The sequence below is a fragment of the Lepisosteus platostomus genome, chromosome 3 (genome assembly GCF_059453375.1).
Source record: "Lepisosteus platostomus isolate fLepPlt1 chromosome 3, fLepPlt1.hap1, whole genome shotgun sequence".
Lineage (NCBI taxonomy): Eukaryota > Metazoa > Chordata > Actinopteri > Semionotiformes > Lepisosteidae > Lepisosteus > Lepisosteus platostomus.
This window is the reverse complement of record NC_142613.1, coordinates 3,716,280-3,743,435: the sequence shown is the minus strand read 5'-3', so window position 1 is coordinate 3,743,435 and position 27,156 is coordinate 3,716,280. Positions and strand designations below refer to the sequence as shown.

Here is a 27,156-nt window from a genome sequence, read left to right as displayed (position 1 = left end):
CAGACAGCAGACAACAGGCCGCACTGCCCACAGCCAGCCCCCCCCCATGCCTCACGCAAGCCCCCCAGCCCCGCTGACGGCCTGACACACGCAGCAGCGGCGCTTGATCACTCACTCCCTCCTAACGACAGCCAGGAGCTGTTCCTCCCACCAGGAGATCTCGGAGCACGGTATGTCACTTTACAAGCACTGAAGCAGACATGCACACGCACGAGTGATACAGGTGCGCTGGGAGGGTGGAGCATTGTTTTTCTGTCATAATTTTATGTATTTATTCCATTTTTATTTCCAAGATCCTGGGGCACTCAAAATTCACTTCCCCTTCATTACAGGGATAGCACAGTTCCCGCTGGCTTTGCCTCAGTGTGAGCAGACAGCGGTGAAGTGCCGTGTCCCTGGGCTAGACTTCATTAGCTGCGGGCAACAGCACAGTGCAGTGCCTATCAGCTAGAGCCAGGTGTCTGCAAGCAGCATGTGTCGGCTGGGCCTTTATAGCTACAACGAAAAAGACAAAGAACATCTGTTGATAGCAGCTCGAGACCAGTACAGTACCCACAGGCTATGTCACAGTAAATAGAAATTGGTACAGTACCATTGGCAATATTGCCGCACCTATAGACATCAGGATAAAGGACATTAATATCTTAGTTCCTATAGCAACAGCACACTACAGTAATTTCTGCTTACATCTCAGTGCCTGCAGATGATAAAACAGTACCAGCTGGTTATACCTCAGCAGCTATGGATAACCGAGTGAAATAATTATTTCATGTGCCTCATGATAAGAGCTACTGGATACCTTAGTGCCTATAGGTAACAAAGGCAGCAAAGTATGATAGGAGAGATTAAAAACACGTCTGTCAGTATTTAATAACCAGGAGGATTGCAAAAGAATAATTCGGTTCTAATTTACCTTCATTTAAACGAACAAAATGGATCAGTTATAGGGGTCAAGATTGAACACGACTGTGAAACCTGGACTGAGTCTGTCCAGGGTTGGAGACTGTAGCTGTTGATAAAAGCACAGTAACACATTACCACTATAACACAGTACTTCTAGACAGTAACACACTACTGCAGCAGCTCTTCACTAGGATATGGCCTTCCAGGTTTTCAAGGTTAGTCCGCACCAGAACTGCTTGCTTTCAAGTGTCTCCTTCTCTCTAAAAGGAACCGATCCACTAGAGAGATTGTCTCTGAAGAGCCTCTTCATTCTGTACAGAAGAAAGAGGAGTGACGGGCTCATTATTTTCTTGCAGAGTCCCTGCTATGCGTCGCCCGCTTGCCAGTGGAACACCAGCATTTTAAATCAGACACAATTAACACATCTGATTGTTCCTTGTCCATTCCAGCCATTTCCATCTGCCTACCCCAACAATGGGCGCGTCTCAGGAGAGAGGGTCTTTATCTTATTAGGAGCATTGTGTCGAGTGGGGCAGCACACTGATTACACCCTCCTAACAGCCAGCGTAACGCCATCTCTCCCCTTTGAAGAACGCAGAGCAGATTTCAACACATTTCATCACCAGGTATCTGTAATTAAATTACGGAACGGAGGCATTTTAACAAGGCTAATTAAACCTTTGAAGGGAGAGAGAAGGGGGTAGGAATAAACAGACACAGCCAGCTCTCGGCACTCCTCGGTACACCAGGCAGAAGAGAACTGATACACACAGTAAAATGCAGGGCAGACAGTAGTGGGGCTCCAAACACCTACAGTACATCGCAGGACACTCATTCAAGATTACCTTAAACTTGTGCCAGCAGCCTCCCCAGCTGGCAGCCCACTGGAGCTCAGCAGGAGCGAGCCTGGCCAGTAGATCTCCTGGGAAAGCTGAGGCTGCTGCTGGGAGGTGTTAGTGGGGCCAGTAGGGGGCACTGTGGTCTGTATGGGTCCTCATGCCCCAGTACGGTGACAGGGACACTGCACTGTAAAAAGGCGCTGTCCTTCAGATGAGACATAAAACCAAGGTCCTGACTCGGTGGTTATAAAAAATGGCCTACACATAAAGAGAACAGCACCTTAATGTCACTGGCGCGTTGGAGCCCAGTTCACTTCTGTGGTGACCATCCTGATGGACTCCAGTGAGACAGTGTGGCACAGACTGGCAGAACAGGACACTGGGGACAGCAGCCCAGTCCAGAGGGAGCTCCAGGTGTGATGGACACCAGTGAGACTGACAGAACAGGACACTGGGGACAGCAGCCCAGTCCAGAGGGAGCTCCAGCTGTGGTGGACACCAGTGAGACTGACAGAACAGGACACTGGACACAGCAGCCCAGTCCAGAGGGAGCTCCAGCTGTGGTGGACAGGCAGCAGTTGCTGGTGGCTACAGATCTCTGCCTGTAGGGACTGATGGGGTCCTTAGTGCTGGTGCTGCAGTGCTCAGGGACTGTGGGCTCCTCCTGCCCGTCCGCTCTGCTGCAGGACCACACTCATCCTCGTGCCGCTCGAGCAGCAGCAGCAGCTGTCCCGGCGGGCGATGGGCTGTCCTTGCCAGGCTCGAGCCCCTGTGAGCGCGTGTGGGCTGAGCCAGGGCCGTGAACAGGCACAGGCTGGTCCCGGCGGGGGGAGAGGAAGGGGACAGAACCCCACCAGCCAGCGGTCGGACCCCCGCTGCGGAGCAGGAACCCCAGACGTGCGGCGTCACTGCGTCCGGCCGTGTCCACACCTGTGACTGACCCGGGACTCACAGCAGAGCCCCCGTAGACGAATATGAATCAGCGCGGTCCGCCCGCGTCAGGACTGCTCCTCAGCATGTCAGTTCGCCTGCGACACAAACAGTGTGAAATTCTGAGGAGGTTATGAATCTTTTATTTTTAATAAGACGTCTCGGTGTGTCATCCCCAGCTGCGCCTGATCCGATTTTTACCAGTTTCTCCCGGGTCTCCCGCAGTAGCCGAGCGAAAACGAACCCCCGGTTTCGGAACACGGACGCGAAACCAGAACCTGGCTGACAGGCGGGACAGCGGGGCAGGTCCCGGCGCTCTCCGCCCCTCTCCGCCTCATCCACTGCGGCACTTCGGTACCGCGGCTTTAATTATTGGACCGAGTCAATTCATCATCAATTGGATAATTGGGGAGTGGGTTGGCGTGAAACTGCGCAATGGGGTATATGGGAGGGCCTGCAGGTTGTTATAATACAGCCCCCCCATGCTACGCGCAGTCCACAGTATCGGATGATGTGTTTGTGTGCCTTTATTCAATTTCCCCTCTGTTTTACAAGACTGTGGTGTACCGTACTGAGGCATAATCGCATTTCAACCTGCTCTGCTGACGACTATTTTTTTTTTCCCCGTGCGCCGCTGTTTAATTACTGCCGATGCGTACTGTAGGAGTCTGTTGATAATCTCATCACGCGCCGCGGCGGGAGGGTACGGATTCCCGAGCTCGGGCCGGGCTCCCCGGCTCCCCGGCGCGCGAACGCCACAGCTGTGTCAGCAAACTGCACGCCTGCAACCCAATCCGATTGCACTGCCATACCGCGCATCGGCTCCTGCAGGCGCTCAGATCGTGCAGTGCGTTTGTGCTCAGCTACGCAACATATTGATTAGATTGTATGCCGCCGTTCCTCAGACCGGTCCCAATCAATATCATACTCTATAAACTTCCTTACACGTTTAGGTGAGAAATGACTTGCAGATAATGCAATTATCCTGGGCAAAGACATCAGCTGAATTAATTCGTTTCAACCCCGAAGTGCAAACGGTTTAATTCCAGACGCCCCGGGTCAGACTCGCAGGGCACTCCCGGGTGCCAGCGAGCTAAATTCACTTTCATTGCAGCTCCGTTGGAAAAAAAAAAACGGACACTTCACCTTAAAACAACTGAGCTGGTTTCTAAAAAAAAAAAATATGCATCTACCTTGTCATGAGCTAGCTTTGTGAGAAGAGCAGGAACAGAGCCAGCGATCTGTGCGTGACTGTTACCCCAGGAAGGCTCGGAGAAAAGCACAGACCTTTCTCCGGCTCCGGCGGAGGGGAGCTGCAGCTGGGCTCGACAGCGGGTCCCGGGCGGTGTTCGTTGTGAATGGACCGGCCCGTTCACTGGCCCGTACAGACCCAGGCTGTTCCTTACAGCTCTAGCGATGCCGGTTCAAGTTCACGAGGAATGACAAACACCCAAGATGAAAGCGTCGTGGAGCGAAATTGTGGCTTAACCCGCTTGGCATAGGGCTGACGTCCTGACCAGAGGGACAAGGAGACCAGGACCCCCATGCAGGGTGACCAAGGGGCAGCTGCAGAGGTGGAGGTAGGATACACGAGACGTGCAAGAGAGAGAGGTGGGGATCTCCTATTATTTATAGAGTTTGGGAGAGGAATGGATTGTCAGGAGCGATTGCTCATTACTGACAGCTGAGTCTGATTGAGCTGGGCTGTTGTCATGCCTCCAGAACATTTGTTAAAAAACGCAATTTAATTGTTACTGTTAAAAGCCCTTAGCTGCTGGAATCTTTGTGCTTGAGCCCGCAGGCCTTGGAAAAGTCCACCACACACAGTATCACCTGAAGACAAGGGCCAATCGTTCGTGTCAGGATAATTTTTTCGTGTCGCTTCTCATATCAGGTGAACGGTCCTCAACATAAATAGCAAAACGGGTGGGTAGTGGGGTCAGCAGGGGTAGGCTGCAAAGGAACAAGTAACAGGTTTATCTCAGGCTGAAAAGAGAAGAAAGACAACACAACGTTTCGGCTGTGGAGTCTTCTTCGGGTGTTGTCTTTCTCTTTACAGCCCTGAATAAACCTCTTGTTCCATAAACAGCAATTCCACGCCGAGACAGACCCCAGAAGAAGGCTCTACAGTAAACATGCTGTTTCTCCTTTATTGTTCGGTGTGGAATGAACCTATACTTGTTTCTTTGTAGCCAACGCATGCTCACACAGCTCCCTACTCGAACGTCGTCAATAGAAATGCCCTTGTCTGTGTTAAAACAGGATCTGTTAACCCTGAGCAAACCTGTGTTTCATTTTAACACCGACACTAGGGTGACACTTAAAGACAGTGTTGACAAGTGCGAAAGGAGGGATATTTCTGCCAGGAGAATGTGAGAAATGCCGAACAAATAGAGGGAGGACATCTTGGTCACTTGGGATGAGACGCCTTCGCTCACCTGCAGGTTTAGTACCAAAAAAGAGGAAAAAAATAAGAAGAATGGGAAAACATGTGTTACAGTGACACCTTGTGGCTGCAGCGAGTTTATCACCCTTTGGATGAAATCAAACCTGTGCATAGGAGAGCCTGGTTGTTTCGAGAGATCCCTTTATTGGCCATATACAATTTCTTGTATTAGGAATTCATCTTTTTCACAGACCCCAACTTGCTCTCCATGAGACACACAGACAGGGAGGGAAGCTTGGGGTCAGAGTGCAGGGTCACCCATTTATACGGCGCCCCTGGAGCAGTTGGGGTGAAGGGTCTTGCTCAGGGGCCCAACGGAGTAGGATTCCTATGCCAGCCAGCCGCGGGATTCAAACTGGCAACCTCCCAGCCACAGGTGCAGATCCTCAGCCACAGAGCTGCTGCTCTACCCATGCGGTGTTTGTTTGTGTTTGTTTGTGTTTGTTTGCTTTTATCACAAAGACAGATAAGCAGGCAGGAGCAACTGTCAGCAGCTTACACCTCATTGGCGACACCTTGTCTCCCAAGGTAACGACTCAGAAAGCTCCAAAGCTCGGACAGGGAGGCCCGGCACTAACCCAGCAGCCTGGTCAGTACCTGGTTGGAGACCTCCTGGGAGAAACTAAGGTTGCTGCTGGAAGAGGTGTTAGTGGGGCCAGTAGGGGGTATTCACCCTGCGGTCTGTGTGGGTCCTAATGCCCCAGTGTAGTGACGGGGACACTAGACTGTTAACAGGCGCCGTCCTTCGGATGAGACGTAAAACTGAGGTCCTGACTCTCTGTGGTCATTAAAAATCCCAGGGCGTTTCTCAAAGAGTAGGGGTGTTACCCCAGTGTCCTGGCCAAATTCCCCCCCTGGCCTTTACCAATCATGGCCTCCTAATAACCCCCCTCTCTGAACTGGCTTCATCACTCTGCTCTCCTCCCCACTGAGAGCTGGTGTGTGGGGAGAGGACTGGAGCATCATCCAGGTGGGGCTGCACACTGGTGGGGGTGGAGGGGATCCCCATTACCTGTACAGCGTTTTGAGTGGAGTGTCCAGCAAAAGTGCTATATAAGTGTAAGGAATTGTTAATATTATTATTAACCCAGAACAGCGCCGCTGACCTCTGCAGGTCTGTGGTAAAGGAGCCCCAGCTGAAGTCTGAATGACAGGGGTGAAGCTGTCACAGCACAGGTGGGGTACAAGGGCAGGGCTGGCACCCCTCACCCCTACAGTGAGAAGACTCTGTCACCCTGTGTGGAGTCTGGTCTTCAGCAGAGTGAGAAGACTCTGTCACACACTGTGTGGAGTCTGGTCTTCAGCAGAGTGAGAAGACTCTGTCACACTGTGTGGAGTCTGGTCTTCAGCAGAGTAAGAAGACTCTGTCACCCTGTGTGGAGTCTGGTCTTCAGCACAGTGAGAAGACTCTGTCACACTGTGTGGAGTCTGGTCTTCAGCAGAGTGAGAAGACTCTGTCACACTGTGTGGAGTCTGGTCTTCAGCAGAGTGAGAAGACTCTGTCACACTGTGTGGAGTCTGGTCTTCAGCAGAGTTAGAAGACTCTGTCACACTGTGTGGAGTCTGGTCTTCAGCACAGTGAGAAGACTCTGTCACACTGTGTGGAGTCTGGTCTTCAGCACAGTGAGAAGACTCTGTCACACTGTGTGGAGTCTGGTCTTCAGCACAGTGAGAAGACTCTGTCACACTGTGTGGAGTCTGGTCTTCAGCACAGTGAGAAGACTCTGTCACACTGTGTGGAGTCTGGTCTTCAGCAGAGTTAGAAGACTCTGTCACACACTGTGTGGAGTCTGGTCTTCAGCACATAGGACTATACTGATGCATTAAGTCCTTAAAATAATGCAGAGTTTTATCTTTTAGGTGTTATACATTAGAAGATGTCCTTAAAACCCTCTCTAATAAAAGCAAAAAAAATAACATAACAAGGAGAGGAGTGAGAGAAGAGTCATTCAGGAAACTTTCGCATTTTATTTGCCTTTCAAGAAAAATGCCATTCCTCAGCACACAGCTCCGGGCGTCACAACGAGCTATGTCACCGTCGTCCATGCAAACCGCTGCTGTCCAGGTGTACAAAAATAATCCCCCGTGCCCCACCCACCTCCCTCCTGGATCTGTCTTCGTTATTCTGCGTTTAAAATTCCCCACGAGTCATTCAAAACAAAAACAAAAAAAATCTTCAGAATCAAAACTGTACATGTGTATTTAGAACTATATACATGCACCGCACAGCCAGACAAATCCCATGTCACCTGTGCACTGCGCTCCGGGCCTTCAGGAGCCCGGCCCACACGGGCCACAGGCACAGCTGGCGAGCACAGCGCTCCGCTGAGAGGAGGGGAAGCACGTTCTGGCAGTCAGGGAGCCAGAGACAAGGGACAGGGTCACCTCACACACAGCCTGAGCTCCGGCTGCACTGTCAGGGTGGTGAACCGAGCACCTCCCCATAACCAGACACTGAACAGCTGAAGTCTGCATTGCCCCTCCCAGCTGTACACCAAGTATAAATTCTTTAATATATTAAACTTGTCGACCTCTTCATTTATCTATATATATACACACACGGACAGGTGTAAAAGAGACTACATGGGTGCCTGAAGGAATCCAGTTGCTCCAGGCACTCCTCCTGCTTGAGCGAAAGAAGACGGATCAATCCTGAAACGTTCACGGGCCGGGGCTCCCAGCCCTGGGCTCGGACACGGCGGGGGGCAGGGCGGGCAGGTGATGGACAGGTGAGGCAGGTGTGCCCGGCGGGTAGCCGCGGACACGGGGGGCACCTGGAGCACGCTGCCCGACCAGCGGGAATCGGACAGGCCTCCTCTGGCCAGCTGGGCAACGCGGACGTGCCTGGAGCCCGCTGGCCTCGCGCGCGAGCTCAGGTGCGAGAGCCTCACGCCACGCCGCCCCCTCCAGGCCCCTGACTGGAGTCCAGGGCCAGCAGGAGCTTCTCCTTGCTGGGCCTGAGCCAGGGCCCTGGCAGCAGGGTGCCCCTGGGCTTGAACCTGCCCTCCGACGGCCTGGCACCCTCCTCCCCCCACGCCCTCGCCCCGTCCGGCTCTGGAGCCTCCGGGGCCCGGGGCAGGAGGAAGGAGAAAGGCTCTCTCTCCGGGGCCTGGGGGCCGGTCTGCGCTGGGGCCGGAGACGGGGGGGAGCCCCTCCGCTCGGGCTCCGGCGGGGCCTGCGCGCTGGGCAGTCCCTCGGCGGGGATGGGGAGGCTGTGGCCTCCCCGCTTGCCCCTCTCCTCCCCCTCCCTCTTCCTCCCCCGCTCCTCTTCGCCCCTCTGTCCCCTCCTGCCCTCCCTGCCCTCGCTCCAGCTGCGCCCCCCTGCCCTCTCCCCCCTGCTCTCTCTCCCCCTGCCCCTCTCTGGCTCTGCACCCTCCTCATCCCGGGCCGGGATCCGAGCGCTGTCCCTAGATGGTGACCTCTGACCCCTGCGCCCTCCCTTCCCTTGGAGTGCGCCGTCCAGGGAGTCCGTCTCGGGGCACAGGGACCCCTCTTCCCGCCGCCTCCCGCCTCCCCTGTTCCCTCTCCGCCCGTGGCCCCCCGATGTCTTCTCCCCGTCCTCCTCCTGCTCCCCCTGCTCCTCCTTGACCTTCGACCTCCTGCTGGACCGGGGGCGGTCGGCGTCCCTTACTGCAGCCAGACCCTGCTCCTTGTGCAGCACTGCGGGGGAGGGCGACTGACCTCTGAACTCAGGGCCTGCGACAAGAGACAGAGGGGGAAAGGGGGAGTGGGGGGGGAGACAGTTAGGGTTCACACAAGGCCGCACATCCCTGCGCCTGCCTGTAGGAGGCGCTGAACGCGCTCTCGCCTGGAGATCTGTGACGATGAGGCTCATGGGAAGGATCTGAGGTGACTGCGTGCGGCCTGCTCTCGGCGCGCTGCGGTTGAAGGCTGCGTGTGTGTGTGTGAGTGTGAGAGAGTGTGTGTGTGTGTGTGCTGGGGGGGAGGCAGCTCAGTAAAGATGGGGCTCACTCCTCCAGCTCCAGGCCGGCCCTGAAGACACCGAGACAGATCACCCAGCCGGCGGCGGCATCCTCAGGGGCATAGCACAGGCAAGAACAACAGTTCCATGCTGTCAGGAATGCACGTGTCGTGCCTGCAGGCTCTCGCTGTGTCGGACAGCAAGTCCCTCTTCTCAAGCGCCTGGGCTCAGAGCTGCCCCGAGGGTGGGTCTGCCGCCGGGCCGCAGGGGCACAGGGGTGAGAGACCCCCCGAGGACCTAACAGGGCAGGGGACTCCTGCAGGGAGGACAAGAGCGGTCTGAGGGGCGCACACCGGCCTCTCCGGCAAGGCGCCAAGTGCATTATTCTACAGTAGGTGTCTTTCAAACCACTTTCTCAAAATACAAACGAATAAATGGAGGTACACCTGGAGCCCGGAGGAGGACGTGTGAGGTGGACAGTCAGCTGCCATCGGGGCTACAGGAGGCCTGGGGGTGTCAGACAGGTACAGCTCACATCACTGGCAGGGAGATCAGGAGCTGTGCAGCCACTCTCGCCGAGGGCAACAAGCCTATACTGGGCTATAGGCTATATTTCCCATTTACTAATATTTCTAAAGAAAGAAACCTTGCATATCTCCTCAATTTCTAAATAAATTTAAGTATTGTTCTGTGACTATGGTGGCATATTGTAACAGGACTGTTCCACTGTACTGGGACTGTAGCCCCTATTGTAACAGGACTGTTCTCCTGTACTGGGACTGTAGCTCCTATTGTAACAGGACTGTTCTACTGTACTGGGACTGTAGCTCCTGTTGTAACAGGACTGTTCTACTGTACTGGGACTGTAGCTCCTGTTGTAACAGGACTGTTCTACTGTACTGGGACTGTAGCTCCTGTTGTAACAGGACTGTTCTACTGTACTGGGACTGTAGCTCCTATTGTAACAGGACTGTTCCACTGTACTGGGACTGTAGCCCCTATTGTAACAGGACTGTTCTACTGTACTGGGACTGTAGCCCCTATTGTAACAGGACTGTTCTACTGTACTGGGACTGTAGCTCCTATTGTAACAGGACTGTTCTACTGTACTGGGACTATAGCTCCTATTGTAACAGGACTGTTCTACTGTACTGGGACTGTAGCCCCTATTGTAACAGGACTGTTCTACTGTACTGGGACTGTAGCCCCTATTGTAACAGGACTGTTCTACTGTACTGGGACTGTAGCTCCTATTGTAACAGGACTGTTCTACTGTACTGGGACTATAGCCCCTATTGTAACAGGACTGTTCTACAGTACTGGGACTGTAGCTCCTATTGTAACAGGACTGTTCTACTGTACTGGGACTGTAGCCCCTGTTGTAACAGACTGTTCTACTGTACTGGGACTGTAGCTCCTATTGTAACAGGACTGTTCTACTGTACTGGGACTGTAGCCCCTATTGTAACAGGACTGTTCCACTGTACTGGGACTGTAGCCCCTGTTGTAACAGGACTGTTCTACTGTACTGGGACTGTAGCCCCTATTGTAACAGGACTGTTCTACTGTACTGGGACTGTAGCCCCTATTGTAACAGGACTGTTCTACTGTACTGGGACTGTAGCTCCTATTGTAACAGGACTGTTCCACTGTACTGGGACTGTAGCCCCTGTTGTAACAGGAATGTTCTACTGTACTGGGACTGTAGCCCCTATTGTAACAGGACTGTTCTACTGTACTGGGACTGTAGCCCCTATTGTAACAGGACTGTTCTACAGTACTGGGACTGTAGCTCCTATTGTAACAGGACTGTTCTACTGTACTGGGATTGTAGCCCCTATTGTAACAGGACTGTTCTACTGTACTGGGACTGTAATTCCTATTGTAACAGGACTGTTCCACTGTACTGGGACTGTAGCTCCTATTATAACTGGGCTGTTCTACTGTACTGGGACTGTAGCCCCTATTGTTACAGGACTGTTACACTACGGCCCATTGTGAAGCGTGTTTGCAGTCGGTGCACCACCAGGTAGCGGCGTTTCGATACAGTAATTCCTGAGGGGCTGATATGAAGGTGGTGCTGTGAGAAGAAAAAAGCAAAAGGAGAGCAATGAAAAGAGATGAAGAAAAAACAAAAAACAAACTAACAGGAACTATTACCAACCGCGTATTCTCAGTACGTCCAATCACATAGAAGCATGGCTCTCCCAGCTTAGAGTTGGTCATGCAGAGAGAGAGACTGGAGAGCTCCACTGCACACCACACAGAGAGGGAGAGAGGAGGAGAGAGAGGGAGAGAGGAGGAGAGAGAGGGAGAGAGAGAGGGAGGAGGAGAGATGAGGAGAGAGGAGGAGAGAGGGAGAGAGGAGGAGGAGAGAGGGAAGAGAGAGGGAAGAGAGAGGAGGAGAGAGGAGGAGAGAGGGAGAGAGAGGGAGAGAGAGGAGGAGGAGAGAGGGAGAGAGAGGGAGAGAGAGGGAGAGAGAGGAGGAGGAGAGAGAGAGAGAGAGGGGGCAGTGAGGACGGGAGAAGAGGGGGGAGCAGTGGGGAACAGTGGGGACAGGAGGGAGAGAGAGAGGGGGCAGTGGGGAGAGAGAGGACAGTGAGGACAGGGGGATGGGACGCAGAAGAGAGAGGGCACACAGACAGAGTGAGAGAGCAGCAAGGGTAGGGTGGGAGGAGAAAGGGATTACAGGAACAAAAAAAAGAAAGAGAAAACGAATAAAGAAGCAGAGAGGTTAGTGCACCAGCCGGAAGGAAAAACAAAAACAATCTACAGCACAAAAAGAGCCAGAGAACAACTGAACAGTGCACAGGACCGGGCAGCCCCAGGGAGAGAGAGGCTGCTGGACAGACCAGCCAGCTCTCACTGGGCCAAGGCCACGCGAAAAGGCACATGCCTTGGACAGGCTCGCCTCCCTGACTAAGCAGAACAGTATTCAGAACAGGAGGCACCTCTTTACACAAAGAGTTGTGAGGTCTGGAGCACGTTGCCCAGCCAGGATTAATCAACTACAGAAGGAACCAGACAGGCTCTATCAGCCGAGCGACCTTCAGTTTCTCACAAGCAGTGCCACTGCTGCAGTGCCAGTCCCGTAAGCAGACAGCAGCAGACTGGCTGTGAGGCCCGCTGGATTGAATCCAGTATGCACAAAATTTCCCCCAGTTTCTGGGGAGCCCCTGGGCTGCCTCTGGGGACCCGGGGGTCTCGCACGGCTGGCTGAAGTGCCTCCCGGGCCGGACGGCTCCTCTCTGTAACTGCTCCCGCGTTCCTCCCGAGTGGAGGAGGGATATAGGAGAGCCTGGGCTGAGGACGGGACACCAGTCCAACACACACACACACACACAAGGGCCGATTTTCCCAGAAGCCAATTAACCTTCCAGTATGTTTTTAGACGGTGGGAGAAAGCTGTCACACCTGGAGGAAACTCACACAAATACAGGGAGAACATGACAACTCCACACACACAGAGAGCATCCCAGGTCCGGAACCGAACCCAGCGCCCCAGAACTGCGCCACCGTGCATCCGCTTCTGCACTCAGAGATGCCCAATATAATATTCCAACAGAGGAGGCATAATACTGCGGCTGTTGTCCTACTTTACCCAGAACCCCTCAGGCACGACGACAGTAACTCAGAACCCAGTCCGGCGCGCTCACCGTAATCGGGCACGTAGCCGTTGCCCCTCTTCAGCACCAGGTGGATGCGGCTGCCGCCCTGGCGGATCTGGTCCACCGCCTGGCTGTGGGTCATGCCCCCCGTGCTGTCGCCGTTGATCTCCACCAGCTGGTCGCTCACCTGCGGGAGGCACACAGGAGGGGTGAAACCCTGGCAGCCTGGGCAGGGCGGGGCAGGGCAGGGGGAGGGGCAGGCACACGGTCGCCCAGACTCTGCAGGACCCCCACACTCAGACAGACGGCCGCCCAGACTCTGCAGGACCCCCACGCGCAGGCACACAGCTGCCAGGACCCTGCAGGACCCCAACACTCAGACACACGGTCGCCCAGACTCTGCAGGACCCCCACACGCAGACACACGGCCGCCCAGACTCTGCAGGACCCCCACACGCAGGCACACGGTCGCCCAGACTCTGCAGGACCCCCACACTCAGACACACGGCCGCCCAGACTCTGCAGGACCCCCACACGCAGGCACACGGCCGCCAGGACCCTGCAGGACCCCCACACTCAGACACACGGCCGCCCAGACTCTGCAGGACCCCCACACGCAGGCACACGGTCGCCCAGACTCTGCAGGACCCCCACGCGCAGGCACACGGTCGCCCAGACTCTGCAGGACCCCCACGCGCAGGCACACGGTCGCCCAGACTCTGCAGGACCCCCACGCGCAGGCACACGGTCGCCCAGACTCTGCAGGACCCCCACGCGCAGGCACACGGCCGCGCAGGCACACGGCCGCCCAGACTCTGCAGGACCCCCACACTCAGACACACGGTCGCCCAGACTCTGCAAGACCCCCACGCGCAGGCACACGGCCGCCAGGACCCTGCAGGACCCCCACAGACAGGCACACTGAGGGCCTGGCATCCAGCCACAGGGGAGAAAGGGACAGGAGGGAGGGGGGCCGGAGAAATCGTGGGGTGCCTTGCCTGTATCTTGTGGCTGCGTGAGGCGGGGCCCCCTTCCATCAGGCCCAGCACGTACAGGCCCATGTTGTACTCGCTGCCCCCTCGCAGGCTGAACCCGAAGCCGGTGGGACCCCTCTCCAGATCCACACTGTAGTACCGCGCGTCCTGCAGGGTCACAGAGGCCCCAGTTAGTGGGCTTTCGGGGAACATGTGTGCGTTAGGGCTGAGTTCCTACGTTCCTGAGCCTCCTGAGTTCTTCCTATTTTTACAGTGTAGTATAAAGGGTTTCAATATGTACAGAGCCAAACACCTACAGTTACCCTATGCGTGCATTAAAGAAACGATTTGATGTGTTTATAATGTACTTAAATTACTATATTATCTAATACAGCACTATATTATTATCAGTTGCACTTTATAGGGAGTTAGTAACATGTGTAGCAATACAGTATGTAACTGAATAACCACCTGCACACATAAAGTACACACAAACTGAGGTGCTGTAATTAGCGGAGTACCCCAGGGGTCTGTACTAGGACCTCTCTTCTTAATTTAAATCAATGATCTAGACTCAGGCATAGTTTGCAGCATGAAGTGAGAGAAAAGGGAGGGAGCAGAGAAAGAGGGAGAGAGTGAAGAACAACGGGATCAAAATCTTTGCTGAAGAGACAGATGTACAGAAAAACTTGCGTACCTTGTGCCGTGACCTTTGACCCTTCCTTACTCGGGACTCAGTGTCCACCTCTGTAGGCTCTGATAGGTTGGAGTCTGCAAAAGAAAGCCATGCTCTCAGATTCCTCTAGGTTCACAAACACTGCTGTAGGCTCAAGAACTCTCCTGTTTGCTCATGAACACTCCTGTAGGTTCATGAACACTGCTGTTGATGACTGAACACTCCTGTAGGTTCATGAACATTCATGAGGCTGAGAGGAGAGTGAGGGAGAGTCGAGGCTGTGAGGACAGTGGGGGGGGGGAGTGTCGAGGCTGTGAGGACAGTGGGGGGGGGGAGAGTCGAGGCTGTGAGGACAGTGGGGGGAGAGTCGAGGCTGAGAGGAGAGTGAGAGGAGGAGGAGTCGAGGCTGCGAGGACAGTGGGGGGAGAGTCGAGGCTGAGAGGAGAGTGGGGGGGGGGAGAGTCGAGGCTGTGAGGACAGTGGGGGGGGGGAGAGTCGAGGCTGTGAGGACAGTGGGGGGAGAGTCGAGGCTGAGAGGAGAGTGGGGGAGAGTCGAGGCTGCGAGGACAGTGGTGGGAGAGTCGAGGCTGAGAGGAGAGTGAGAGGAGGAGGAGTCGAGGCTGCGAGGACAGTGGGGGGAGAGTCGAGGCTGAGAGGAGAGTGGGGGGGGAGAGTCGAGGCTGCGAGGACAGTGAGAAGAGGAAGAGTCGAGGCTGCGAGGACAGTGGGGGGAGAGTCGAGGCTGAGAGGAGAGTGAGAGGAGGAGGAGTCGAGGCTGCGAGGACAGTGGGGGGAGAGTCGAGGCTGAGAGGAGAGTGGGGGAGGAGTCGAGGCTGTGAGGACAGTGGGGGGGGGAGTCGAGGCTGTGAGGACAGTGGGGGGGGGAGTCGAGGCTGCGAGGACAGTGAGACGAGGAGGAGTCGAGGCTGCGAGGACAGTGAGACGAGGAGGAGTCGAGGCTGCGAGGACAGTGAGACGAGGAGGAGTCGAGGCTGTGAGGACAGTGAGAGGAGGAGGAGTCGAGGCTGTGAGGACAGTGAGAGGAGGAGGAATCGAGGCTGTGAGGACAGTGAGAGGAGGAGGAGTCGAGGCTGTGAGGACAGTGAGAGGAGGAGGAATCGAGGCTGTGAGGACAGTGAGAGGAGGAGGAGTCGAGGCTGTGAGGACAGTGGGGGGAGGAGGAGTCGAGGCTGTGAGGACAGTGAGAGGAGGAGGAGTCGAGGCTGTGAGGACAGTGAGAGGAGGAGGAGTCGAGGCTGTGAGGACAGTGGGGGGAGGAGGAGTCGAGGCTGTGAGGACAGTGAGAGGAGGAGGAGTCGAGGCTGCGAGGACAGTGGGGGGAGGAGGAGTCGAGGCTGCGAGGACAGTGAGGGGAGGAGGAGTCGAGGCTGCGAGGACAGTGAGTGGAGGAGGAGTCGAGGCTGCGAGGACAGTGAGAGGAGGAGGAGTCGAGGCTGTGAGGACAGTGGGGGGAGGAGGAGTCGAGGCTGTGAGGACAGTGAGAGGAGGAGGAGTCGAGGCTGTGAGGACAGTGGGGGGAGGAGGAGTCGAGGCTGTGAGGACAGTGGGGGGGGAGAGTCGAGGCTGTGAGGACAGTGAGAGGAGGAGGAGTCGAGGCTGTGAGGACAGTGAGAAGAGGAGGAGTCGAGGCTGTGAGGACAGTGAGAGGAGGAGGAGTCGAGGCTGTGAGGACAGTGGGGGGGGAGAGTCGAGGCTGTGAGGACAGTGAGAGGAGGAGGAGTCGAGACTGCGAGGACAGTGAGAGGAGGAGGAGTCGAGGCTGTGAGGACAGTGGGGGAGAGTCGAGGCTGCGAGGACAGTGAGAGGAGGAGGAGTCGAGGCTGCGAGGACAGTGAGAGGAGGAGGAGTCGAGGCTGTGAGGACAGTGGGGGAGAGTCGAGGCTGTGAGGACAGTGGGGGGGTAGAGTCGAGGCTGTGAGGACAGTGAGAGGAGGAGGAGTCGAGACTGTGAGGACAGTGGGGGGAGGAGGAGTCGAGGCTGCGAGGACAGTGAGAGGAGGAGGAGTCGAGGCTGCGAGGACAGTGAGAGGAGGAGGAGTCGAGGCTGAGAGGACAGTGAGAGGAGGAGTCGAGGCTGTGAGGACAGTGGGGGGGGGGAGTTGAGACTGCGAGGACAGTGAGAGGAGGAGGAGTCGAGGCTTCGAGGACAGTGAGAGGAGGAGGAGTCGAGGCTGCGAGGACAGTGAGAGGAGGAGGAGTCGAGGCTGAGAGGACAGTGAGAGGAGGAGGAGTCGAGGCTGTGAGGACAGTGAGAGGAGGAGGAGTCGAGGCTGCGAGGACAGTGGGGGAAGGAGAGTCGAGGCTGCGAGGACAGTGAGGGGGGAGAGTCGAGGCTGTGAGGACAGTGGGGGGGGAGAGTCGAGGCTGCGAGGACAGTGAGAAGAGGAGGAGTCGAGGCTGAAAGGAGAGTGGGGGGAGAGTCGAGGCTGTGAGGACAGTGGGGGGGGGAGAGTCGAGGCTGCGAGGACAGTGAGAAGAGGAGGAGTCGAGGCTGCGAGGACAGTGGGGGGAGGAGGAGTCGAGGCTGTGAGGACAGTGGGGGGAGGAGGAGTCGAGGCTGAGAGGAGAGTGGGGGGAGAGTCGAGGCTGAGAGGACAGTGGGGGGAGAGTCGAGGCTGTGAGGACAGTGAGAAAAGGAGGAGTCGAGGCTGTGAGGACAGTGAGAAGAGGAGGAGTCGAGGCTGCGAGGACAGTGAGAGGAGAAGGAGTCGAGGCTGTGAGGACAGTGGGGGGAGGAGGAGTCGAGAGTGCGAGGACAGTGGGGGAGAGTCGAGGCTGCGAGGACAGTGAGGGGGGAGAGTCGAGGCTGCAAGGACAGTGAGAAGAGGAGGAGTCGAGGCTGCGAGGACAGTGGGGGGGGGAGTCGAGGCTGTGAGGACAGTGAGAGGAGGAGGAGTCGAGGCTGTGAGGACAGTGAGAGGAGGAGCAGTCGAGGCTGTGAGGACAGTGAGAGGAGGAGGAGTCGAGAGTGCGAGGACAGTGGGGGAGAGGAGGAGTCGAGGCTGCGAGGACAGTGGGGGAGAGTCGAGGCTGTGAGGACAGTGAGACGAGGAGGAGTCGAGGCTGCGAGGACAGTGGGGGAGAGGAGGAGTCGAGGCTGCGAGGACAGTGAGAGGAGGAGGAGTCGAGGCTGCGAGGACAGTGGAGGGCGCGAGCGGGCTGTCTCTCACTGGTGCTGCTGCGCGGGACGATCCGCAGCCGGATGGTGTTCCCGGCGCGGCGGAAGATCTCGGCCAGCTCGCGGTGCGGCAGGGAGAGCACAGACTGCCCGTTGATCCCCTCCAGCCGGTCTCCAGGGTGGATCCGCTCGCTGCGGTCCGCGGGGCTGCCTCGCCGGATCTGGATGAACTTGTGAGGCAGCAGGGAGGCGGCTAGTGTGAGGCAGGGAGAGGGAGGGGGACAGAGGAGGGGAGAAGGGGGAGAGGGATGCAGACAGAAAAGTAAGAGGGAGGAAACAAGTGAGTACAGTCTCACTAGCTGTCTGACAGCATGGCTTAAATGGGACAGACAGTGCTGCTCCTGTGAGGAGTCCGGAGGAGCAGCTGCTGTCTCTGACGGCGCCGCGTCCAGAGAGGGGAAGATTACAGAGAGATTTTATCTTTGTTCTTCTTTTCAATTTGTCTTACTCTGAGAGATAAACGCACAGCGACACAGGGAACGACATGAAGTCATCAGAGTGAAGAGGCAGTTCAGAACAGCAGCTTCTGACACCAATCCCCCAGTGTGTTTGCACACTGATGCACACACACTCATCCACACACACCGATCCCTACACACACTCATCCACACACACACCGATCCCTACACACACCGATCCCTACACACACTCATCCACACATACTGATCCCTACACACACCCATCCACACACACACTCATCCACACACACCGATCCCTACACACACACTGATGTACACACACACTGATCCCCCCACACACACACCAATCCCAACACACACTCTGATGTACACACACACAGATCCCTACACACACAGATCTACACACACATAGGGTCAGGGATGTCAGAAGGAACAAGCCGTGGAATGGCAGGAGTGCGAAAAAAGACCCTATGCGTAGCGGCGTGATGGGGGTTAGCCCGGGTTTCTAAATGCCGTATAGAAACCTGTGTCCTCAGGCCACGGACAGGAGCGACCTGGTGCTAGACAGGACTCTGGACATCCAAACAACAAGCGAGGGGCAGAGCAGACACAGGAAGTAAATAGGCTACACAACAAGACATGAATAATCACAGGGAACTAGGAACAGGGCAGAGGAGCAGTGCCCTCTAGGTGTACTGGGCGTGACACACAGATCCCTACACACACCCCAATTCACCGCCCAGCCCCCTCCTCTATCCCCTCCTCTCCCCCTTTCTCTCCTCTTTTCCTCTTTCTCTCCCCCCTTTTCTCCTCCTCTACTCCTCTTTCTCTCCTCCTCCTCTCCCCAGTTTTCTCCCCCTTTCTCTCCTCCACTCCTTTCTCTCCTCCTCTTTCTCTCCCCCTCTTTTTCTCTTCCTCTACTCCTCTTTTTCTCCTCTTCTCCCTCTCTTTTTCTCCTCCTCTCCCCCTCTTTCTCCCCCCCTTCTCTCCCCTCACTCCCCCTTGTCTCCTCCTCTCCTGGTGTGTCCTTGTGTTCCCCGATGTGCATCCCAGCAGCAGGATCAATATTAGCAGTTCCATTAGACCCCAGGGTTCAGCAGTACACTGGCCTGCTGTGACCTATTTACAGAGAGTGCGCACCAGTCAGGTATGTGTGGCTCTGTGTGCGCAAGCACACACACGCACACACACGGTCCATTTTCCCACTACCCTCCCTCCCCCGTGGTGTAAACATCATGTTTGCCCTCTACATGTGCATACCTGTGCCTATTCTGTATACCCATGTGTGCACAGATGTGTATCTGTGTATATATACTGTATGCACGTGCACACGTGTGTAACTGCAGAATGTCACAGTGAAATTAAATGAAAGATAAACCTCATTGATTCACATTATCCACGGCTGACTGTGCCCCAGAGCCCCAGTGTGCACGAGGCCTGGAACAGTTAGAATATTCTAACCACCTTTCAATTTATTTTCTTCTTTCTTTATTAGGGTGTAGACCTATGAAACCTTTAGGTTTATGAGGGTGTGGGCTCCAGGCTGACCAGATTCTGTGATGACTGACCTCTGCAACACAAGCACACCCACAGCACACCTGGATCTGTGAGCCACAGCTGGGGTCGTCCAATCACAGCGGCCTCCTCGCAGGTCTATTATCTCTTGAGTTGAGCGTGCTCATTTTAATATGGCAGGGGCCCTGACAGAATCAACCAGTGCCATAGGTGAATGAGGTCTAGAAACAGCGTCTACCTGTCTGCCCGCCTACCTAATAACCTGTCTACAGGGAGAGTCGCGCAGGGTCATGGCGATTTCAAGAGGAAGCAGATGTTTACGTGATGTCAGAGGCTGAAGGTCAGTGGGGAATGACCTGCCATCCCCAGACACATGACCAGCTGCAGGAACACTATTGGTCAGGTGACGTTTAAGACCAGGAAGCAGAGGGAGATAGGAAAGAAAGGAGGGAACACTGGAAGGATGGACAAATGGACAGACAAGCTCAGGGACGTAAAGCACGAGTTTTTGGAAGAGCCTCTGAGGATTGTTCGGAGACGAGTGTCCAGGAGAGCCTTCATTATGAAAAGGACAAGCTGTTACGCAGCCTGGCGGTGTTGCTTGAGTAGGAGTCAAGAAAGTGCAGTCACTGCTCAGACGAGCTAGGCTTCCTTTTGGTTTACTGTGCTGATTTTTTACTTTGCTGGGTACTGGGCACTGAATTTGTTACCGTATGGTGTGTTTGTTTCGATACATCCAGCTCCACACATTTCATAGCTGGTTGATCAGCGAAATCAATATGGCAATTAGCTGGCTGTATCAACATCCTGGAATGGAGCGGACTGGAAGGCCTGCAAGTTGAGTAGCACAGCACAACAGGTTAACTCCCCTCCACCAGTGAATTCTTTTTGGCTGACTGGAAGGACTGGGGTAAAGTATCTTGGTCAAGGATACTACAGGAACGTCCACACTGAGCACTTGAACCCACAACCACCTGCCACCAGGTAGAGGTTATCCCAGGATAAATCCCACACAGCATTCCCAGGGAGTCCCTCAGAAGGACAACCCTCTCAATAAGACCACAAGAGACTGGGACAGAGTTGGTCCAGGCTAGACAAAACCATTTACTCATTGTCCTTTACCCCGGGTTAGAGCTGGACTCCTGATGCACAGCAGTTAGATCCATGTGGATTAACTGTGCTGTAACATCACATTTATGAGTACTTCTGTTTGGGATAAAAGTAAGGAGCCTGTGGCTCATAGTAAAATACTGAATGGATCAAAACGCTGCGCAGCGGGAGCCTGATCGCTCTTTTCCTGTCACCATCTCTTGCTTTTCCCCCGTAAACAAAGGATCAGAAGCACCTCGTCAACCCCAGGAAGCACATGAGAAACATCCCGCCAGTCCAAGCACACACAAAGTCTCCTTGCCGCAGTGCTGAACGGAGGTGGCCTGACTTGATCCGCTAACAGGCTAAATAGAAGGGGTGTTACCCTGGCGTCCTGGCCAAATTTCTCCCTGGTCTTTACCAGTCATGGCCTCCTAATAGCCCCCCTCTCTGAACTGGCTTCATCACTCTGCTCTCCTCCCCACTGAGGGCTGCTGTGTGTGAGAGGACTGGAGCATCGTCCAGGTGGGGCTGCACACTGGTGGGGGTGGAGGGGACCCCCATGACCTGTAGAAGCGCTGGGAGTGGGGTCATTACGGTGACCAGTGAGCAGGAAGGGCTGCATCACGTCTCAGTTCATGGGAACTTCAATGTGAGTTTGCGGCAATATGGAGACTCATGGTACTTTCACAAAGCTCACGATTTTGTACTTAATTTGAAATTTGTAATTTGCTTCTGTAACGTCGATGAATTAATTTGCTACTGAGATTTCAATTGGGACTGCAGTTTCCCTTTAAAATCTCACCTCTCCCACATTCCTGCTCTGAACTCTGTTAGCCATTAACCACTGAACAAACCCACTGCAAATTCCACTACTGCAGATACTCTCAGACTACAGCACAACCCCACACTCCTCTCATCTGTCCCACACACACCTGCCCAAACCAAGGGGGCTGACTGAGTGTCTGCACTCACTGCTGTCCCAGTACAGACCCCATAAACCAGTCTGCACTCACTGCTGTCCCAGTACAGACTCTACAAACCAGTCTGCACTCACTGCTGTCCCAGTACAGACCCTGTAAGCCAGTCTGCACTCACTGCTGTCCCAGTACACTGTACACTAGACCTGCACACCACACCAGACTGCACATAACTCAGTCAACCAGAGAATTAAACACAACAGTAATTCCTGTGCTGCTACTGATTCACAGCACAAGACTGTCTGTAACAGTTACGGTTACAAAATGACAATAGTATATTCAGAAGAATATTACACAACCAAAACATGTATTGTAATATTCATAAAAACATTGTAATCACAGCGATACTAGTAAAAAGATGACAATAAACATATTGACAGTAATGATGATCTACTGAGGGGTAGTCAGGGCAAAGTCAACACACACAGACATTACACAACCGCAGGGACTCCAGGTGCTAGCTGTTCAGACACTGAACAAACTTCCCAACAAGCACAGACCCCCAACACCAACACGAGCTGCAAGAGAGCAGTAAAATATACTTTCTCATCCTTTTTCTCCACAAGAGGACTGCGGCCCCCACAAAAACAGTTCACTGAACGCTCCACATTACAGGTGTCACAATGTAGCCCGCCATTAGGTACAAGATTTGTGGATTATCGACTGAACTCCTTAGTTTTGGCGATAATCACAAAGCAGAGCGCCCAACAGACATCCTTTCACAGGAGCTACTTGAAAAGAGAGAAAATCACACAAAGGTTTATGTAACTGGCACCAGCATGCAGAAGTGCAGCGTCGAGGGGAGAGAGAGAGACGAGGAGGTCAGCCTCACGACATGGGCAGCGGTAATCCGCACACACACACACGCAGACAGGCTGACTCCGACACGCAACGCTCCATCACTTCACTGACCGACCGTCCTAACAGTGAGGCGCACGGCTGCCACAACACAGACTGAGCACTGAGCTCCGAGCGCGGAGAAGCGGTACGATAATTACGTCTGGAGTCCTTCACGGTCTTCAGGGCAGACTGCAGTTTCTCCAGCATGGCTCGGTGTGTGCGTTGTCCTGCGGGCTTGTGCGCGTGTGTGCAGTGTCCGGTTCCCCTCCCGTGCGGTCACTTTCAACCCCGAGTATCGCGGAGATGACGAAGGGCTGGACTGGACTCTCTCTCAGACTCCCCCCCCCTCTCTCTCTCTCTCTCTCTCAATCGCCAGGATAGCAGGGCTCGGCGCCAGACCCGCTCCAGTGGCTGATGGGCTGAGAGAGCGCTGCCGGCACGTTAATCCACCCGCTGAGCCTGGGCGGCAGCGAGGGAGGGGAGAGAGAGAGGGGAGGGGGCTGAGCCCAGCTGAGAGAGAAAGATGGAGAGGGTATTGGGCAGGAGAGGGTGGGAGTCCGAGATGGTGATTGACCAGCACTGTGCTGGGATGTACAACAGGCCAGTGTGTGAAAGCAGGCCAGTTAAGGGAGGTGTTTTCCGTGCTTGTATTCGTTTTCTAAACCGCTTCTCCCAGTTCAGGGTCGCGGGGGAGCGGGAGCCTGTCCTGGCAAGCAGCGGGCGCAAGGCGGGGTACACCCTGTACGGGCCGTCAGTCCATCACAGGGCGCCCACACAGACACACAGATTCACACACACACACACCTCCCTGCATGTCCCTGCGGAGCACCTGGAGAGAACCCACGCAAACTCCTCGCAGACAGCACCCCAGGAACTGAGCCCAGGGCCCCAGTGCTCAGAAGCAGCAAGGCCAACTACTGCGCCGCTGTGCCGCCCAGGCAATATTTTAGGATGAATTATTGCTTCCTTGCTTAGAAGACCAATCCCCTTCCGTCTAGGGTATGACCCGTGCCAGGTGTCTAATGGTATTGCATTATTCTCATGAAATGTGAGGACAAGGAACAGTTGTGCAGGTATGGTGAGGTAAATCACTGAATAAAATCACAATAAGGTCAGCAACACTTTAACACAGGGGACAGAATGAGCCTGGAAAGTGACCTTTCTGTGTCTCGAGCTGCGCGCTATCCAGCCACACGTGAGCTGTCCCACCGCACACAGGGGCAATAAGACAGTGTCCTGCTGTTTTAGGAAGACTAATTAAGAGATCTGTTTTCAGTCTCACACTGCAGGTGTTTTGTATATCCAGAGTTTAACATAACTACCCCCCTTCCCACAACGGTGCATCAACTACAGAGACCTGGTGTGAGCAATCGAGACATCAGACTCTCGCTCCTGGTTTGGAAACAAACACCTGTAGCCCAGCGCAGAAGCTGGAAGGGGTGAATCTGCTGTTGAATGGGAGACTGATTTTATGTCTTCCTTGCAGCAAAAAACGCTATTAATACTAGAGGCAGAGGGAGCCGGGTGAGGCTGGGCCGGAGCGCACAGGTCTGTGAGAATGTAGTTCAGGCGGGTGGCCGCGTCGGCACGCGTAGGCTGCAAAAGAACAAGTAAAGGTTTATTCCGTGCTGGAAAGAGAAGAAAGAAAACGCAACGTTTCGGCTGCGGAGCCTTCTTCAGGTGTCGCCACCTGAAACGTGGTGTTTTCTTTCTTCTCTTTTCAGCCTGGAATGAACCTTTACTTGGTCTGTGAGGACGCCTGCATAAATATTTCAGGAGGAGAGAGCGTGCGTGTCTGGGGCTGTCTGTGTGCAGCAAAGCGGAGAACAGCGTCTGACGGCTCGTTACTCCCTCTCTCTCTCTCTCTCCTCGTCTCTGCGGTCGCCCTGCCCCGTGCGGCTTCGCCCTCCACCCTCCTCCTCCTCTTCCCCCTACCTCGGCCGCTCTCCGCGTCCTGCGAGGCGATGACGAAGCCGAAGCCCTCGCCCGCCCTCCGGCGCAGCTCCACCTCCACGGTGCGGGACACCAGGGCGCCGTGCCAGTCCCCCTGCCCGCCCGCCGCCCCCCGGCCCCCCTCCTCGGGGCTCAGCCAGTCGCGGGGCTCCAGGGTGAGGGTGACGGGCACCGAGTCCAGGAAGCTGGTGCTCTGCACCAGGGAGGTCGGCGAGGGGATGAGGTCGGGTGTCGCGGCGGGGGCGAGGTCGGGGGCCCCACCCGTCGTGCCCGGCTGGGGGGCAGAGCCCTCGGGGGAGGGCAGCAACGCCGCGCCACCACCAGGGGGGGCACCGTTCTGGGGGGCGAGCGGCTGTAAGAGATGGGGGGTCCTTTTAGGTATCCCGGGAGACAGCGGGGATCGCAGGGACCCTAGGGTGGGGGGTGGGGGGAGGGGAGAGAGAGAGAAAAGCTGGTAGATGATAACCAGTAGCTCTCACAGACCGAAGGACCCCATCGCGCAGATGTGAGGACGGAGCTCACCTCCCCTGTAGACCAGCAGGACCACCTCCCCCTGATGCGTGTGCTCCTGCAGGACCCTCTGCACCTGGGCGAAGCTCAGGCTCTGCACGTCGGCCCCGTTGATCTTCAGTATGGCGTCCCCCGGCTGCAGGGAGGGGCACTGCCGCCGGTCCCAGACCCTCTTCACCACCGCCAGCCGGCCCCCCTGGCCCCCCGCGGTCACGCTGAAGCCCATCCCCTGCTCGCTGCGCCCCACGGCCACCGGGACCAGCTCCCCCCCACCTCCTCCTCCTCCTCCTCCCGCGGCCCCCGGAGAGAGGCCGCCGCCAGTCCCCGCGCCCCCGCCGGGGCTGACGCCGTTGGTGCTGATGCTGTTGCCGGGGCAACCGTCGAAGCCACACTGGGGCTGTGCCTGCTGCTGCTGCTGCTGGTCTCTGTAGCTCACTGCAGCCGGAGGGGGCAATAAGAGAGGGTTCGGGGGCTTCGCCAGCCTCGTGTTCGCCCCCCCCGCACCCCCTGCCCCCGTGGCGGCTGCTGCCCCTGACCCCCCCAGGTCAGCAGGCTTGGGCACAGGGTGTTTGCCCGCAGTGGGGGGTACGGCTGCCGACTGGGCTCCCCCCTCTAAGCCCTGACGGGGGGGCCCTCGCAGGGAGTTGTTGTTCTGGTTGTGGATCATGGCCGCCCTGCGGAGAAGAGAGAGAGAGAGAGCGAGGGTGAGGGTGAGGGTGAGGAAGGGCTCTTGCCTCGCTCTTCCTCCCAACGCGCGCCCCCAGGCCCTGACCTCTGCTGGCCGTCGCTCTGCGAGGACGTGGTCCGCTCCGGGGGGGCGGGGGGGGGCTGACGGCCCGCGGCGGGGGGGGCGGCGGCGGCGGCAGGGGCGGGGGGGGCGGCGGCGTTCCCGTTGGCGTCCAGGCCCGGGCCGGGCGCGCCGCAGTAGGCGTTCCCGTTGAGGTGCGGCGGGATGCCGTGGTGGGGCAGGAGCGCGTCGGGGTCCTCGTCGGGGGGGGGCGGGGGGCCCGGCTGGGCGGGGAGGGGCGGGTCCACGCGCAGCTTGGGGCAGCCGTCTGGGTTGTACAGCATGGGGTACCCCCTGCGCAGGACCACGTCGACGCTCTGGCCCACCGGCACCGACTTCAGCATCTCCACCGCCTCCTTGTGGGACAGCCCCAGGACGCAGGCGTCGTTGATGAACACCAGGATGTCGGCTACGGACAGAGAGAGGGAGTCAGCAGCGGGAAAGGGGAAAGAGCAGAGGGAGGAAGAGGGGATCGTGGGAAAGGCAGACAGAGAGAGTGGAGGGAGAGAAGGAGAGAGGCAGAGAGACACATTACGCTGATTGCCATCAATACGGCCGCTTACAGAAGTACAGGACCGCCGATACTTACAGCCCTGCTGCTACAGCCATGGCCATCCATCAGGCCGCTGGGACTGCAGCTATTATTCCGAACGACCTGACTGGGGGAGGCGGGGACACGCGCCGTCCCGCTGGAAAGGATTCTGACATTCATGACGTCGGCGGCCATCTTCAAAACCAGGACCCCAGCTCACGGGAGCACAGGAAAGGTCAGGGAGAGGTCAGATGCTGAAAAAGGTTGGGGGGGCCCAGCTGGGCGGGTCCACGCACAGGTACCCCATGCTGTACAAGCCGGTACAACCCAGAGCACGAGCCCTCAGGCTTGCGGGGGGGGCCCGCGTGCCACCGATACCCAGATTACACCGCAAAGCCGCCAGGATCAGAGGGATTGGGAGATCCGCTTAATGGGGGATGGAGGCGGATTACTCCCGCCGGCTCCGCGGCCTCCGTGGGAGCGCGCAGGGGGAGAGGGCAGACGGAGCGAGCGAGACAGAGGGAGCGGGAGAGGAGGCCGGGGCGGACAGTCGCACCCCAGTACCCCGTGGCGCAGGAAGAGCCGAGTCCAGCTCATTGAAGCACAGAGAGGAAACGGCCAGCGGCTGTGTCCCCCTGCAGCTCCCAGTACCCAGTACCTGGCCAGTACCTGGATGGGAGACCTCCTGGGAAAAACTAAGGTTGCTGGGGGGGCCAACAGGGAGCGCTCACCCTGTGGTCTGTGTGGGTCCTAATGCCCCAGTATAGTGACGGGGACACTACAATGTAAAAAGCCGCCCTCCTTCTGATGAGACGTAAAACTGAGGTCCTGACTCTCTGTGGTAATTAAAAATCCCAGGGTGTTTCTCAAAAAGAGTAGGGGTGTTACCCCAGTGTCCTGGCCAAATTCCCCCCCCTGGCCTTTACCAATCATGGCCTCCTAATAACCCCCCTCTCTGAACTGGCTTCATCACTCTGCTCTCCTCCCCACTGAGAGCTGCTGTGTGGGGAGAGGACTGGTGCATCATCCAGGTG

General features: G+C 56.3%; 1 protein-coding gene and 1 long non-coding RNA gene across 7 annotated transcripts in view; both read right to left on the bottom strand.

The window, feature by feature from the left end:
• Window positions 1-96: 96 nt before the first annotated feature.
• Window positions 97-4,260, bottom strand: LOC148674129 (uncharacterized). Its single transcript, XR_015935573.1, has 3 exons — window positions 3,866-4,260; window positions 914-1,009; window positions 97-495 (listed from the first exon to the last, which is right to left on the bottom strand). It is a non-coding gene; the product is annotated as an uncharacterized LOC148674129 (long non-coding RNA).
• A 2,806-nt stretch (window positions 4,261-7,066) lies between these two features.
• Window positions 7,067-27,156, bottom strand: part of magixb (MAGI family member, X-linked b) — a 44,298-nt gene continuing 24,208 nt past the window's right edge. For 2 of the 6 annotated variants that reach the window (XM_088623939.1, XM_088623941.1), the window contains 8 exons: window positions 25,576-25,999; window positions 24,816-25,477; window positions 24,276-24,704; window positions 17,490-17,690; window positions 14,320-14,393; window positions 13,647-13,790; window positions 12,697-12,835; window positions 7,067-8,814 (listed from right to left, as the gene is read on the bottom strand). In XM_088623939.1, coding sequence (XP_088480065.1) covers window positions 8,006-8,814; window positions 12,697-12,835; window positions 13,647-13,790; window positions 14,320-14,393; window positions 17,490-17,690; window positions 24,276-24,704; window positions 24,816-25,477; window positions 25,576-25,999 — 2,882 coding nt within the window. In that variant the 3' untranslated portion in view covers window positions 7,067-8,005. Of the gene's footprint in view, window positions 8,815-10,685; window positions 11,121-11,188; window positions 11,293-12,696; window positions 12,836-13,646; window positions 13,791-14,319; window positions 14,394-17,489; window positions 17,691-24,275; window positions 24,705-24,815; window positions 25,478-25,575; window positions 26,000-27,156 lie in introns of those variants that run through there. The other 4 variants (XM_088623943.1, XM_088623944.1, XM_088623945.1 and 1 more) reach the window with 4 other exon arrangements.